The sequence below is a fragment of the Brachionichthys hirsutus genome, chromosome 2 (genome assembly GCF_040956055.1).
Source record: "Brachionichthys hirsutus isolate HB-005 chromosome 2, CSIRO-AGI_Bhir_v1, whole genome shotgun sequence".
NCBI lineage: Eukaryota > Metazoa > Chordata > Actinopteri > Lophiiformes > Brachionichthyidae > Brachionichthys > Brachionichthys hirsutus.
The window spans coordinates 16,035,027-16,048,917 of NC_090898.1; the positions used below are offsets into that span (position 1 = coordinate 16,035,027).

General features: G+C 49.3%; 2 protein-coding genes across 2 annotated transcripts in view; one reads left to right on the plus strand and one right to left on the minus strand.

Moving 5' to 3' along the window:
- The window catches only part of LOC137908549 (protein-tyrosine kinase 6-like), a 4,050-nt gene extending 557 nt beyond the window's left edge, over nt 1-3,493 (plus strand). The window contains 11 exon segments of the mRNA XM_068752963.1: nt 58-177; nt 903-919; nt 921-993; nt 996-1,066; nt 1,153-1,309; nt 1,602-1,730; nt 1,733-1,762; nt 1,837-1,965; nt 1,968-2,017; nt 2,098-2,251; nt 2,609-3,493. Coding sequence (XP_068609064.1) covers nt 58-177; nt 903-919; nt 921-993; nt 996-1,066; nt 1,153-1,309; nt 1,602-1,730; nt 1,733-1,762; nt 1,837-1,965; nt 1,968-2,017; nt 2,098-2,251; nt 2,609-2,790 — 1,112 coding nt within the window. The 3' untranslated portion in view covers nt 2,791-3,493.
- A 7,825-nt stretch (nt 3,494-11,318) lies between these two features.
- Nucleotides 11,319-13,690, minus strand: ppdpfb (pancreatic progenitor cell differentiation and proliferation factor b). Its single transcript, XM_068745619.1, has 5 exons — nt 13,512-13,690; nt 12,816-12,899; nt 12,532-12,609; nt 12,037-12,130; nt 11,319-11,728 (listed from the first exon to the last, which is right to left on the minus strand). Exons 2-5 carry the CDS (start codon nt 12,868-12,870, stop codon nt 11,614-11,616), a joined length of 342 nt encoding a protein of 113 aa, XP_068601720.1. The 5' UTR covers nt 12,871-12,899; nt 13,512-13,690; the 3' UTR covers nt 11,319-11,613.
- Between the last annotated feature and the right edge of the window lie 201 nt (nt 13,691-13,891).

Here is a 13,891-nt window from a genome sequence, read left to right on the forward strand (position 1 = left end):
TCGGGGCGACCGAATCCTCGTGATTCGTTCGGACTCACCTTTTCTCTCGTCCAGGTGGTTTTTTCGGGACGATGAGCCGCTTCCAGGCCCACAGCCACCTGCTGGGACCGGGAAACGACGACGGAGCCTTCCTCATCCGGCACAGTGAGAAGAACGGCGTTGGCTACGTGCTCTCAGGCAAGGCATGAGGACGAGAGGCGAACAAAATAAAAAGGACAGCGAAGGGGACGCGAGGCGTTTAAAACGGAAACCAAAGTTTCACTTCAGTTCCTGTCCGTAAGACGAATGAGGAAGCGCGTCGAACGCTCGCTCAGCAGGCACAAGTCGTTGCCCCGATGCCCTTTGCGCGGGGGGGGGGGGGGGGGGGGGGCAACAAGCGCAGCCGCAGAGAATGTCAGCGTTTGTTTTCCGTCGCTAATCTGCCCCTTTAAGCGGAACGAACAAAGGCGTCGGGCCGCGTTCTAGTCTGGAACAAAGTATTCCAGGAACGGGAACAAAAGGAGCTGCAGAGCAGGAGTCGGTTACGGCTCGCATCGTAATCTCCAGATCAATAAGAGGGCTGGGGCGTGGCTTAGACGGACGAGGGGGGTCATCCAATCATCTATAGGGGGGGAGGGGGTCCGAATCCCGCTCCATCCCAGTCGCCACCCGTTGTGTCCTTGGAAAGGACACTTGCTGAGTGCCTGAGAATTCAGGTCTTTCTGTCTCCACTGGCCGACTCGTTTCAATAAAGGTTTAAAGAAAAACATCTGGGAACGTGATGACATCACAACAGGCCCGTAGAAAAGCGTGAAATGTCATAAAGACGTGCGTTCCTTCAGACTCGCTTTGACCTTCCTTCAGACTCGCTTGACCTTGTCATCTAAATCGTTGAACCTTCTTTGCCCCCCCTCCCCCCCCAGTGAGGTCGAGTGAGCGGGGTCAAGCATTATAAGGTCCTTCAGGACGGTGGCGACGACTTTCACGTGGAGCAGGACCAGCACTTCGGCTCCATGATGACCTGGTGGGCTTCTACTGCGCCAACGGCCTCAACAACTCCCCCCCGCTGGGCGACCCCTGCAAGAGGGTAGGAGGCGGCGAGCCCGCCGTGTCCGTCTTCCTTCCTGCTGTCAAACCCCCCCACGAAGGCCCGTTAAATTGTGTTTCCATCAGATTCGACCCGACATCCCGGTTTGTGAGAAGGACGACTGGGAGCTCCCGAAGACGGAGTTCACCGTGGAGGAGGAGCTGGGCAGTGGACACTTCGCCACCGTCCACCGCGGACGCTGGAAAAACATGATCAAAGTGGCCATTAAGATCCTGAAAAACGGTATGACATCATCGCCATCCAGCCAATGAGGGCTGAGGTGTTGGGGCGCTTTATGGTCTCCGGGTTACCCGTCCCAGGTCTCAGCCGGGGCGCTGGATGATTCCCCTTCAGGACCGGACGGTCTCTGTTAGCGTGTAGCATGTAGCATGTCGTGTCTCTTTTCATATTTAAGATCCATCTTACTTTTAAACATTTTCACAAACAAACAAAACCCCCTTCTAGCCCAGGTTGACCTTTGACCTGAGTTTTCTGTCGTCACCATCGTCTTTGATCTTTTTGGATTCTCCCTCAGACTCTGAGCTGAACCACGCTGAATTCCAGAGGGAAGTCCGGATCCTGAAGAGTCTCCGCCATCGTCATCTCATCTCCCTGTTCGCCATCTGCACGGCGTCGGCGCCGTTCTGGATCATCACGGAGCTGATGGCGAAGGAAGCCTCCTGGGCTTCCTCCGAGGTGAAGCTCCGGGTCATCGCCTGAGTTTTCGCGTTTCGGTCGTGGGTTCTGAATCCTCTTGGCTTTGCTTTCAGGACCGGAGGGGCACCACCAAGACTTCGCATCCCTCATTGACATGGGCGCCCAGGTGGCTGATGGGATGTCTTACCTGGAGGAGCAGAAGAGCATCCACAGAGATCTGGCGGCCCGGAACGTCTTGGTGGGCGAGACTACATCTGTAAGGTGGCGGACTTTGGGCTGGCCAGGGTGATCAAGGTACGGCGGTGGGGGGGGGGGGGGGGGGCGGGGTCTGTCTTTGTCTTGGATCCAATCAAACCCCCAGATTTCTCTCCCAGGACCGTTTCTACGTAACGGACGATAAAAAGATTCCGTACAAGTGGAGCGCTCCGGAGGCCGTCAGCCACGGGATGTTCTCCAACAAGTCGGACGTCTGGTCGTTCGGCGTCCTGCTCTACGAGATCGCCACGTACGGCGGCGTTCCGTACCCAGGTCGGCAGAATGACACGTTTGGGACTCGTTTTCGGTCGTTTAGCTGGAGACGGAAGTATCGGATCGTCCAGATTACGCAGAAATTCCCAAATTCAATGCTCCGTGGTTTCACGCCAACCTTCGCCCAGGGAGTCAAAAGCACAAAGGAAATAAGGAAATGGAGTCCCGGATCCCGTTGAAATGTCGCGGCTTGTCCCGTTGCGACGTTCCCAACCTGTCGGGGAACTTTGTGTAAAACTCGAGCGTCTTTTTCTTGATCCGATGAAATAATGAACGAGATGATCACTAACCCTGCTGGATAAAGTCTTTACCGAGTTGTTGCTTCTCCCCCCCCCCCCACCCCAAACGCCTCCCCAGCGATGAGCAACCAGGAAGCCTACGAACAAGTTACCCACGGATACAGGATGCCAGCTCCGGACAACTGTCCCCAATTCCTCTATGACGTCATGCTGAAATGTTGGAGCGCCCAGGCGGCCGACCGGCCGGACTTCCAGGCCCTGAAGCTCCAGCTGGACAGCAGCTCCTACGACCTGGAGTGAGTCGGTCGGCGTTCCGAAGCAACCGATCCGGGGACAGGTTGGGATTAAAAATCAGGTTGAATGTTCCTTTTTCTTTGCTGAAACGGACCCAAACGACAGAACGTGACGACGTCTCGTGCGGCTCATTTACAAACTGGCTGCAATGTCTGGTTATTGCCAGGAGGGGGCAGCAGAGTCAGAGACTCTGAGGATCAATTTCTTTTCTCGCCGCGGTGAAAGGATTCATCCGCCGGCTTCCGGTAAACACCTTGAGTTTCACTGCCAACCAGAGAAACGGCGTAAGATAAACAAATAAATTGGATCGAACCGGTAAGATGCGTTCAATGTCTCTGGCCCGAACATGATTAATCCGCTACATTTGAATGAAATGCTTTTATTAGTCATCGTCTGCTGACACACACAATGAAATTTATTAACCGACAAGAGTTAAAAAAGTATCTTGTATCGAAAACATTATAAAAAGTGTTAAAATTAATTAGAATTAATCCTTGGACCAGACGAATAATTAACACACCCACATGTCTGGAATTACATGAGAGGATCTAAAAGCATTATTAGTCCAATTAGGAATGAGCTGCTTGGCGGAGGTCTGTGCTCTCTGAGTGCTTTTCTAGTTTTATGATGTGTGAAATAATAATTGTCTTGGGCTTGATTCGTTTTGTTTTTATTTGTGATAATATTTCGGTGTGTATTTAATGCTGAAGTGTGTATGTGTATCATGTTGATTTTAATGAAGAATTAAAACACACAAACACACTAAGAGAGTGTCTCACAATCATTGTACTTGTGCAGTTTATTAGTAAGACAAAATACAGCAGAATCTGCAGGTTCTTAGATTTAACCGTAGATATTTGTATTATTTGTATCTACGCCATCAGAAACAGCAGGAAAAAAAAGAACTTAGATGAATTCCTAGTCGGACTTTTTTCTGGGGGGGGGACAACAACCGGAAGTCAACAAATTAGTAGGGAAGCCGCTGAAATTCGTTTCTCAAGTATTTAGTTCAGTTAAAAAAAAATGAGTTTATTTGACTTTTTTTATGGATTTTCTTTCCTAAAGCGACTAACAGCTGTTGATGAGGAAATTTTAGTAACTTTTAAAAACGAAGAAGACCGGAAGCGTCGGCGATGCCTGCAGCCCCAACGGAAGTTACGCAGAATAGGTGAGCAAACAGCAAAACGTCATTTTTAATGCGCGAAACTGAAGTTTGGCGATCAATTAATCGATGTTTTATCAAACGGTAACTCATATGGTGGCTAATCGTCCCGTGTTTGGGCGCAGCCATAGTAAGTATCTGTTTCCACGCCAACCGACGCGTCCGCCTTGGCGCCATTGCTAAGTGTTGGAGTGATGAATGTAAACAGCAGCACACATGGCGAACATCAGGAAAGAAATGTCCATAAAGCCCTTATTTCCGGGCCAGATCTGAAAATGTAAAAAACGCGAGCTCGATATGACTCTGTGGATAATATTATTTGCAAGTAAAGATTTATTATAAATATTATTTGACTGAGGGCTACACTGTCTACAGCAGGGGCAACCTCAGACACGGGAGGGTATTTATGTTTATAAGAGTGGCAAAAAAATAAATATTTTAGGGTTAATGACTCAACCAGTTAGAAACGTGTGAAATAACAAATTGTTACATAACAAAATATATTACTTAAACAAAAAAGCACAGTTCACTGTCGCAGGTTCTGCCCAAGATAAGTTGTTCAGCCAAGAATGTCAATAACATGCTCTATTCATTTACCTGCAGTTTATGTTTTAAATACGTAAATGTGTGGCTATAGCCAGACCGCGGAATAATGTTCTGACGTTCGATAGCGAAATGCTACACCAAGAAGCTATTTCAGTATTTGAATAGCATTTCTGTAATAAATAATAAAAATAATAAACGTTCAAAAGTACCCAATACACCTTAACGGCAATGATGGAATATCAAAATACACTAGCAGGCCAATTTTGCGACAAGAGTTTTAATAGTTTAACTTTTATTACAATGTTTCGGAATTCATCATCACAAACAAAATAATGAACAAAGACGAGAATAAATAAACATGAACATTTCCAGAGATGCTGATTGTCTGTCGGAAAAAAATCTCAAACAGGTTCAACATATCCGCAATTCAACTATATCAACTTCTTTCCCCAACTTACCATAATTATTTGTTTAATTAGTTCGACATAGGACATATTACAGCCTTTCACCTAAAAGTTACACAAATCATTCCGCCCATCTGTGTGGCCAGCCGGGGCCACTAGATGGACCCTGTTTTGGTTGGCAACCCCACGACAACACAAATCAAAGTTACACAGAGTAGGGCGGGTATACAAATCATCATTTTAAATGACTGAAACGGAAGATTTACCGATCAATTATCAAACAGTAACTCGTGTCGTTGTCTGTCTGCGTTTGCGTCGTCACGGCAACGTCATTCCCCTTTCGCTGTCCCTCCAGATCGGCCACAGCCTCAGGTCCGTAAGATGAAGTACAGCATGTACCCGGAGGAACCGGAGGAACCGGAGGAACTCCACGGCAGTCAGGAGGCAGAGCAGCTCGTACGGAAGCAGGAGACCGACGTCGTCATGACGACCCGAGTGAAGATCAGACTCTGCACCTGAAAGCTGAAGGTGGTGCAGCACCGACGGTCTGGTGTCAGCATGCCGGCGATAAGCTCAGTGGTAGGAGCAGCAGACGGTTGACCTTTGACCTCTAACAGCACTCAGCAACGATGAAAGAGGTGAGACGAGCAGATGACCCCAGTAAGAAGCCGCCGCGTGGAAGCCTGAAGGTCCGCGGGAGAGAAACCGCACATTTGTGACGCGTGTGGAGAACGTTTTGGAACGCGTCCACCCTGAGGAGACGCTCGATGTTTAAGATATGAACTGACAACGTCGGGAGAGAATCGTGTTTTAGACAGAAATTGAGTTTCGTTGAAGTTTTTGTCCAAGAATAATGATGTTCATAATTTATTCATGTTATTTGTAATAAAGATACTAAAAACATCGACTTGCCTGGAACCATTGCTCTTTCACCACCATCAGATACAGACGGTCCTCTCTGAGTTCCATCCTCCACTCATCTTGTGTTTTTGGAAACGTACCCGTTTTCCCGTCCGAATCCTTCCACCCTCGTCTCCCCTCGAAATCCACAGGAGAGATAATCAGATATTATTTGATTCTTTGATGAAGACTCGGGAGATAACACATTTATTTCGTCTCCGGTGGAGCTCCAGATGTATTGAACAGCAGTACACGTTATATTAACTGCGACCACTAGGCGGTGCTACCGCGACACGGCTGTGTCGGTAACCTGCAGTTATGGCCTATCTCTGTAACGATGACTCCCTGTATTGTTCCTGTCTGTCTCTCTGTCTCTCCACCAATCACTCAACGGGAATGATAAGAACGATCCATTGTCCTGGATTCTAGATAGGAAGATGAATATAATATCAGGCGAGTCGTCGTTTGGCTGAAGGGCCGTATCTCAGCTGAAGGACCGCCCCCCCCCCCCCCCCCCCGGTTCACTACGGTGACCTCTGACCTACATCCAGCTGCAATGACGGTCGAGGCCGAGCTAAAACCAGCCTGTTTACTGGGCTGCTGACCTTCCCTTTAGCCACTCCTCCCTCCGCCGTCGCTGCTGATGCTTCAGCGCTGAAGCTCATTTATGAAGCTGGGAGGAGGTGAAGCGCTGGCTGAAGGTAGGTCTTCGGTTCATTTCTCCCCCCCTCATTCTTCTTCTTCTTCTTCCCCCTCTGAAGCTTCCTTCTCGTCTCATTCCATCTTCTTTCAACCTTTCCTTTCTTTCCCGTTTCCATGCCTGCTGCTCAGATCAGCTGATGACGGACGGGACAAATAGCTTTCCTTATTTGAAGTGAGGCTGATCTGAACGAGGAAACCGGAAGCGTCCGCTGTGAGTGGGTGAAACGCGAGTGGGCAGGGTCCGACCTTTCCCCTACATCTGACTGAGCGAGGCTAACAACAGGAGTAGCGAGAGGCGGTCCAAACAGAACAAGCTCGCTTCTTACAGGTTCCAGCTTCCGGATCAGAGCAACAAACCGTTTGATGTTTAAGTTTGTGTTAAATTATCTTGTTGGGGTGTTTCCCTTTTTTATGTTATTAATTTTAGAGCCTCAAAACCAAATCGGAGAATCAATCAAACTTCAGTTGTGCTTTTTTAGCTTCATTTAAGACATCCAGAGCTGCACCCCCGCTAGCTGCACCCCTGCTAGCTGCACCCCAGCTAGCTGCATCCCCTGCTAACTGCACCCCCTGCTAGCTGCACCCCCTGCTAGCTGCACCCCCTGCTAGCTGCACCCCCTGCTAGCTGCACCCCCTGCTAACTGCACCCCCTGCTAGCTGCACCCCTGCTAGCTACACCCCCTGCTAGCTGCACCCCCTGCTAACTGCACCCCCTGCTAGCTGCACCCCTGCTAGCTGCACCCCTGCTAGCTGCACCCCCTGCTAGCTACACCCCTGCTAGCTGCACCCCCTGCTAGCTGCACCCCCTGCTAGCTGCACCCCTGCTAGCTGCACCCCCTGCTAGCTACACCCCTGCTAGCTGCACCCCTGCTAGCTACACCCCCTGCTAGCTGCACCCCCTGCTAACTGCACCCCCTGCTAGCTGCACCCCTGCTAGCTGCACCCCCTGCTAGCTGCACCCCTGCTAGCTGCACCCCTGCTAGCTGCACCCCCTGCTAGCTGCACCCCCTGCTAGCTGCTACTAACCATAAGCTAATGTGGTTTTCTGCAGAGAGAGAATCTCTGGCACGCTTATGTAAATGATAAGCAACATATTTCAGAGACACATCCTGATATGGATCCATGAAGCAGTAACATTTCCCACATTTCTGAAGGGGAACAAATATTTTAAACTGGAGCATGAAGGCTTTCAAAGCAGAACCGTGATCCCTGGACCCCCAAACTGAGCTCATCTCTAAAAATAAATGTCCGGCCTCGCCGACCGAGGCGCCGGCGTGGGATTTCAACACCAAAGCAAACACTGCAAGAAAATCTGCAGCTTTTATCTCACCGAGCCAGGGCTGAGCGGGGCGACCCAACCCAACCGGGTGGACTGTTGGTCTCCTGTGCTGTACACGCACACACACACACACACACACACACACACACAGAGCGATCTAAAAGTACTACTACTCTGAACCCACAGATTCCTTAGATTATAACCAACCGGGAAATGCACTAAAAATGTATTTTTGCTTAAAAATGACAAACAAAAGCAGGGAACCAAACATCTTCACTGCTAAATCAGCTCGTCAATAGCATGAAGCTAACACTTTCACTTCGCTTCATGTTAAAAGCCTCAATCTGAGCACAAGATCAACAGTGGACAGAACAAACACGCCGGCGTCAGCGCGGCCTCCGTTTACCTTTCCACAACACCGTGAGCTACTTCGGGTGAAAGGTCGAGGAGGAATTCAGACACCAAGAGCAGCCGGTTTACATTTGAGGACAGTAAAAAGCAGAAATAACGTATTAGAACGTAGCACCAAAGGCAGAAAGGAGAAAAATAAATATTCAACCGGAGAGCAGAGACTAGTGAGAATAAACTTCAGTGTTAAATTCATCCGGAATAAAAACTTGCCATAAATCTAAATATATTGTCACACAAAAAGGAGTCGTCGACGATCCTCCCTCTGATTGGTTCTCCTTCTAACTTCTCCTCTTCTCCTTCTAAACGTATTTATTTCATTTTTGTGTTTGCAAAATTTTGGATTTGAATTACAGAAGTACTTCAAAGAGTACCCAACGCAAAGATGTGCAACGGCATAATAAAGGCAGATATAATTCTATATTATGAAGACTTACATCTGTCCTTTAACCCCTTCAGGTCGGTGACCCCCCCCCACACACAGGTTCGACTCACCATGACCAGCGTCAACTCGCCAGCCTGTCTGCTCGCCCGCAACCGTTTCTACACCAGTAAGACGCCACGGAGTCGACGTACATTCTCCGCTAGCCTGCTGGAGCGTCTGAGAAAAAGCAGCTCAGCAGAACAGAACTGGAATCGGACCGGCTTTAAAATCGATACGTTTGTTCAGGCAGAAATCGCAATAAATAAAATGTGACACACGCTACACCAAGAAACAATATTTCCCCCGCCCACTTCCAGCAGTCAGATGTTTCGAATAATTAAGAACTCCCAAGTTTGATGACAAAAATATATTTTTAAATTAGATATAGAACCAAATAAATACTAATAACCAGGTAGAGAGCTCTCCTGGTTATTAGTCGAGGCTCCGGTAGTGCACAAAATCAGCTGGAAATCAGGTCAGTAGTTCAAACATGAAAATTAGGCACGCTTGGCGGAGAGCACAGACCTCCGCCAAGCAGCTCAGTCCACCTATATTGTGATTCACACCGAAAATTATTGTCCTACATTTACTTTATCTCTATTTTTAGATTCCTTAACCATGAAAACAAACATTTAGTAAGATAGAGATCCCCACCCTGCGTGCTTGTAGGTTTACAGTATAATAATAGAATGTATTTGTACTCCAATTGTTTTTTTAAATGCAGTACTTGATGTTTGCGCTTCTGTGTCACTCAGATTTGACCCCCAGTCAGGAGCAGATAAAGCCTCTATTCGCCCTCCACGTCACCATGGCTACCCCGGCAGGTAAACAGCTCTCCTCTTTGATCATCACATGGTTTTATTTGACAGCAAACCCCGAAAGAGGCGGGATAAACAGCTGAGGGGGCGGAGCTACCGGCGTTGGCGTCTCTCCTCTTGGCTTTTAACGACTTTCTCTCTTCCTCTGGATTTCAGACGGCTTCGGAACCAAACGGCTTCGGGTTCGAATCGCCCTCGGCCCCCTTTTCCCTCGCTTCTCCACCCGCGAACCCACCGGGCCTGCCAACAGGGGCGTCAAGTAGAGAGAAACGAGCGCACCTCCCGGGTTCAAAGAGTGCGCGGAGTTGAGGAATCTTATTTTTCCATTTCTCACTCCTCGAAAAGATACCTGAATATTATTATCAGGCAAACGCAGAATCTCATCGTGTGAGTTCCGTTCCTGAACACCTGAGGGCCGCCTCGATACTTCGCAGCCTTTGTGACGACTCCGCCGAGCTGCCGCCTCTAATCTGCCTCAACTTTGACTCACGACGGCGATTATAACCGTGATAAAAGAGGCTCCGACGTGTTCGTTCCCGATAACGATGAGCCGACTCGGCACGCCACCGGGTCCACGCACGACGGAGAAGAGTGCCTCTCTTTAGAGATGAGCGTCCAGAGTCCACCGCTACGTCGCTTCTGTCTCGGCCGACGGGCTTCTACGTAATTTAAATAAATAAATGTCCAAGGTTTCAAATTTACTTGTGGTTAGCATCGAATATTAGCATGCACGGAAGCAAATGGAGAAGAAGCTAGGCTACCCAATTAGCACAGGTAGCCCTTACTTTAATGTGATTGTGGTTAGCATCAAGTATTAGCATGCACGGAAGCAAATGGAGAAGAAGCTAGGCTACCCAATTAGCACAGGTAGCCCTTACTTTAATGTGATTGTGGTTAGCATCAAATATTAGCATGCACGGAAGCAAATGGAGAAGAAGCTAGGCTACCCAATTAGCACAGGTAGCCCTTACTTTAATGTGATTGTGGTTAGCAACAAATATTAGCATGCACGGAAGCAAATGGAGAAGAAGCTAGGCTACCCAATTAGCACAGGTAGCCCTTACTTTAATGTGATTGGGCCGCTCGCAGGTGAACTGGGGCCTGCAGGTAGATTCGTCGTCGCTTCAAGGGGCAGGCCTGGAACACGCAGAAGGGCCATTAGCGGTCATTAATTAGCTAGCTAGCTAGTTAGCCGTGAGCTGCGGTGTTACCTGTTTCAGGTAGATTAAAGCGACGAAAATATAAATATTCATCAAGATTTAAGACTTCATGCCGCCGTCAGCTAGTTCTCTTATTTACAATCGCAATTAAGGTAGCTAAAGTAATTTAATGACGTGCGGGTAGCTAATTAGCGTCAGTCGCCAGAAGCAGCATCGCGTAAGGCGCGTTCAATTTATTCTACGGGTCGGGGAGAGGACAAAACGCGGAAGGGCGTAGAAACATTATTAGTGTGGCGGAGGTGAAAGTTATTAAAACAAGAGCTTGGGTTCTATTAAAGACAAAAATAATACTCACTTTCACGGAGAAACGTTTCCCTCCTACCTGAGAGAGACAGGTGGGGGGGGGGGGGGGGGGCGCATACAGCAAGTACTTATATTTGAGCATTGTAGAGCTATAAATACAAATTCTCATGAATCCATAATTCTTTTTAAATAATCCAGTTTTCTGGATAATTTCCCGCAGCCGTTTTTTCCAGACATTTTAATCTTAATCTCAACTAAATGAAGAGCAGCCGCTCCTCCGGCGCCGACAGGACGACAACACGAGCGTCTCCGCCGTCGGTTTTATGAAGACTCTGGAGTTCTGGCACAAACCGGATCCGACCCGGGCCGTAAAACCTTCCGCGTACCTTTAACTTTACCTGCACCAAATAAAAGACGTGAACAAAAAATATGGCTGTAAGATTCGACTTTATTTCATTTGCGATCACAGGGTGACACAGAAACGTGGATGTTTACGCACCACAGCGTTACACAAAGTATCAGTGCTTTTAAAAAAAAAAGTTTTTATTTTGTTTTATGCTTTTTTTTTTTTTTTTTCTTTTCTCGGTCGTCTATAAAAACAAAACAAGGTGGCTTATAGTACAACGAATATTATGAAAAACGAAAATGAAGGTTTGGGTTTGAAATGGGACGCCCTCCCATCACCTAGCGCCGGGCCGTGCGTTGGAGCCCCCGCCCAGAGCATCAGGAGGATGTGGGGCTTCCTGCCTCGCTGCCCTCACTCGCCTGCCGTTGCATCACCATCTCCCTGGCAACGCAGGTGATCTGCCCATTGGTCACCGCGCCCTGAACCCCCGCCCTGAGAGAGATCGTGAAAACATATTTTTTTGATGCCATTTCATTTACCCGGCAGCGGGCCGCTGCTAAGCTAACAGGCGGTCCGTGAACGAATCAAAGCGAGCTGGATTCGACGCAGCGCCAAATCTGCCCTAGTGGCCGCTGGCAGTACTTCGACCAAACCCTGATAAAGGTGATCAATCACTACTCCCAACATGATACGTCACAGCTGTGGCTTTAGTTCCTTTATCTCCGAGTACAGCCAGGGGTTCTTTTGGTATGAAGAAGACCGAAGAAGAAGAACTCGGATCCACGCGTCGGAGTACTCACTTCTGCTGCGCTTCCTCGGTCACCGGGGTCATCCCCGGCTGCTTCCCAAAGAAGAAACTGGACCACCAGTGGCCAGAGTCCTGCTTGGGGAGTCCTGCGGAGGCAGATCACGGACGTTTAGCACGGCCGGCCTCTAAAGCCAACGTTCCCGTTTTTATCCCGCATTGACTGCGAGAAAAAAGGTTTTTCCAGTTTGACAAGAGAATAACGCGCGTGTGTGTGTGTGTGTGTGTGTGCGCGCGTGCACGTGTGTGTGTGCATGCGCCAAACTGCCTAAGGGGAAAACAAACACCCACACGCACTTCCCCTTTCACCTCCTTTCTAACTGTACGTGTGTGAGTCTGCAGCCCGACGCCCCGCGCCAGCTGAGCCAGCGTTAGAATCAAACAGCCCCCAGACTTCCTGTCTGCTCGCCAGCTGGCGTTCCAGCCGGGATGTCTCTTTCTTCCCCCCCCCCCCTCCGGATACACGGAAGCACCATCGGACCAGTCGTACCCGGATGGTGCGGGATGACCTCGCCGCTGTTCTCCGAGCTGCCGCAAGAGCTGCTGCTGGACGTCGAGCCGATGCGCCCTGCGGGGAGGAGCAGAGGAGCAGAGGAGCAGAGGAGGAGGTTCAGCCGCAGGAGAGACGGGAGTTAATGGCTTCTCTACGATGGGGGGGGGGGGGGGGGGTCTTTGGGAATCCATGTTCCGGTCTTGCATAACAGAGTTCTGACCACATTCCCGTTTCTCTGATTAGCGGTTTGGAACGAGGAGCGCCGCGGCGCAGAGACTCACTGCGGTAGTAGTCCGCGGTCGCCACGAGAGAACCGCCCGCAGGAATGGACGCCATTCCGCCGTCGATGGCTGCTCGATGGCGTTCTGGAAGGAAACCGGCAGACATTTTATTTCTGATAAACCGAATCGAGGCACCGTCTGCTTTTCACACCTGTACGGCGGGAAGAAACAATTTCGTTTAAATCTCAATTAAACACTCAAATTTGGATTCAATTTGGTGAATGCATATTTATGAGCTGGGGGGGGGGAGGGGGGGTTGACAAAGACGTGTTGAACAAATAACCAGAATCTACTCGCTTTGTTGATTCTGCTGTTGTCTCCCCCCCCCCTTTCCGCATGGCTCGTGCTCAATCGTCTGACGTCATCGCTTTGTTGTTTACATGACAGTCTGCAGCAAACCGACATTTCGACATTGTTCCGTTTAAACCCTCGGAATGCCGCTAAAGGGGGGGCGATAAACCAGAACCAGCCGGGCCACCGTTTCTACCGTCAACGACTCATTTATTCTCCAATAAAGGATAAAAAAAAACCGAAAAGGAAGAGGAAGCGACGTTTTAAAAACGTCGCGTTTGTAGCTTCATAAAGCAAAAACCCGTCGTTAGCCCGTCGTTAGCCCGCCGGGGACCGGTGGGCTAACGGCGGGCTAACGGCGGGCTAACGGCGGGCTAACGGCGGCCACCCTGTTAAAGCCCTCACCTGTGAGAGACCCAGACGAGCCGGTGTTCAGAAGCACCCGATTCTACTCAGTCGGCGAGGCTGGGGGGTGTCGGGGGGGGCTGGGCGCTAGGCAACGGGGCCCATTTGAAAATAAATGTCGGGTTCGTGCGGTCCTCCGAGGTCCAGCGGACGTCGAACTGCTCCTTCGGGGGCGCTGCTGTGTCTTCCTGTATTTATACAGGATGTGACGTCATCAGCAGTGGGCGTCGCCCGCTTTCCTCTAGATTCTGAAGGATGAAAGGTGTCAGAAAATATGATCTTTCAGTGATCTTTTTGTGTGTGGTCATTAATTTATTTTTTTTAGAAGTAATTGTAATAAATTATTATTATCATTACCTGGAGGTCTGCGCTATTTGTAG